The sequence below is a fragment of the Aplysia californica genome, unplaced genomic scaffold, assembly GCF_000002075.1.
Source record: "Aplysia californica isolate F4 #8 unplaced genomic scaffold, AplCal3.0 scaffold00419, whole genome shotgun sequence".
Lineage (NCBI taxonomy): Eukaryota > Metazoa > Mollusca > Gastropoda > Aplysiida > Aplysiidae > Aplysia > Aplysia californica.
In genome coordinates this window covers 69902-72072 of record NW_004797689.1, presented here as the reverse complement: position 1 = coordinate 72072, position 2171 = coordinate 69902, and the positions used below count along the sequence as shown (strand labels likewise).

Below are 2171 nucleotides of genomic sequence, written 5' to 3'. Positions count from 1 at the left end.
TGTGTGTGTGTGTGTGTGTGTGTGTGTGTGTGTGTGTGTGTGTGTGTGTGTGTGTGTGTGTGTGTAGTTGTGGTTGTGTGTGTGTGTGTGTGTGTGTGTGTGTGTGTGTGTGTTAGGCTGTGAAAATGGAGCTTGGTTCTGGATAATTATGCAAACCTCAACCCACAAAGAGAACGAGAGACCAAGAGACTTGTAGATAAAGTCGAAGACAACCAGAAAACACAATAGCAACTCACTGTTGCGGATATTGTGTGATTCGCGTACCACACTCACCCTGGTAAATTACCCGACCGAGTTACTATGGTTACCTGTGAAAACAGCAGCCGATCGATTTGTTTGAATTGAGTCCCTCGTTATATGACGAATACGAGTCAGACGTGAAAAAGAGCGTGTAATGCCAGTCACGATAATATGGAGCCTCCAAGGAAACTCGCAAAAACCCGTTCCCCACGGTGTCGTTTTGGAAACGTAAAATATCCACAAATTCAACTGAACTCTTCTCAACACACGTTCTTCAAATCCTAATAATGTTTTCAATTTTGGAAACATAACAAATATCAACAGTAGTGCTATTGACTAAACCTTGAATTTCTTTTTTGATCTCGTTGCACTATATTATGCTCCCTTAACTTGAAGCTTGCAATAACACACTTTTTAAATAGAGATGTAGTTTGGAGATTCCCCCACACAGACGCATCCGAGCCCATAAAAGTCACATTTGCAGCAAAAAGGGCAAGGGTTTCAAATGTGTCGAAGGTACTGGCCAAAAATCTGTGACGAAATTACTCAGAGTATCCAACTAGGATTATGCATTGATTTAGTCTTTGCAGTAAAAATTATCTCTCGTCCTAGGTTGACACAAATAGTATTGATCTCCCTGGCTTAATTTAATCTTTGTCCTGGCCTCTAGAAATCTTACATTTTTTCAAACACAGGATGGTATTCCAAAAGATTAATACACTCTCCAAACAACAAAGACCATTAGGACCAAATCAAATTTGAAAATGAGATACAATGTTTAATGGCGTTCAAACCTCAGGCCTCTTGATACAGACGCGGATCAACTATCACCTTGTCATAGACGGTTACCATTCAAACTGTGTACTGTTTAGATAGTTTCTAATTGTGTTTTGGTTGTTATGTACGAATGCCCCAAATAGCTCTGTTGATATCTTTCTACGTTATGATGCAGATAGACCTGGTTCGAATCCCCAACAGCGTATTGGTACGTCTTATGTGTTTGTCATCGTTCCGTCATTTCTGTTGATCTTTCTTCTTCCAGGCGTTACATTCTTGGTCTTTACTCGAATAGGTAGACAGAATTATACTAAATAATGTCAACTACAGTTTTTTTTTCTAACCGATTTTTTAAACCATGTATTTTATAAATATAACGTAACCATTCTTACTTGCAAAGTAAACCCAAGACTTGATTTGATTTAACATGAAAACAACCAACTCGTGTCCAACGCACTCAGACAACTTTATGTTGTTGGTTGCGCCCGCAAAACTTTAGCCAAACTAAACACTCTGTTTATCCCCTTTAACTCAAGCTCAAACTTACCTTTGCTGCATCGATGCCCTTCGTGATGGCCCAGGTGGATACAATGTAGTCCATGACTCTCTCGCTGAGTGACTTTGGAACATCGTGAAGTTTCATAAACTCCCTCACGCTGTTCAGCATGTCATGGTATCGAGCAAAGCTGGAGTAGAACTGTTGGAATATCGTAGTCACGTTACTGAAGATTGTAGCGTAGAGCAGAGCTGAGGAAGATAACCATTGTGGAATGGATTAAAGAAAATGTTGTAGGGTAGGTCAGATTGAAGGCTAATGCTCAGTGGCATTTGTTAAGAGTAGTGTTAAGAAAAACGGCAGGCAATATAAATACAATCGAACTTGCTTTAAAGGCCACTTGTGCTAGACAACCACCTGTACCACTTCCCATTTCACCCGTTTCGTTTTTTAAACATTATAATAACCCTATCGAAGACGGCCATTTTCTCCTCGGCAATGGGTGACTGTCTGAGACAATTCAACTGTACTGACAGGCTATTCAGAGGTTTGTAAATTTGCTTTTTTTCAGGTTATCCCCACCACCGGCGTTTATAGTGCAGCAGTTAGGAGCTTCGCCGTCGCACGCAAAAGAACCAAGTTTGATTCACATGTGGCG

General features: G+C 40.5%; 1 protein-coding gene across 1 annotated transcript in view; it reads right to left on the bottom strand.

Moving 5' to 3' along the window:
- Positions 1-2171, bottom strand: part of LOC101860035 (potassium voltage-gated channel subfamily H member 1) — a gene marked incomplete at its 5' end in the record, with an annotated part of 60392 nt that overhangs the window by 31215 nt on the left and 27006 nt on the right. Inside the window, one exon of the mRNA XM_005104415.3 lies at positions 1565-1764. Within this exon, the coding sequence (XP_005104472.2) occupies positions 1565-1764 (200 nt within the window). The remainder of the gene's footprint in view (positions 1-1564; positions 1765-2171) is intronic.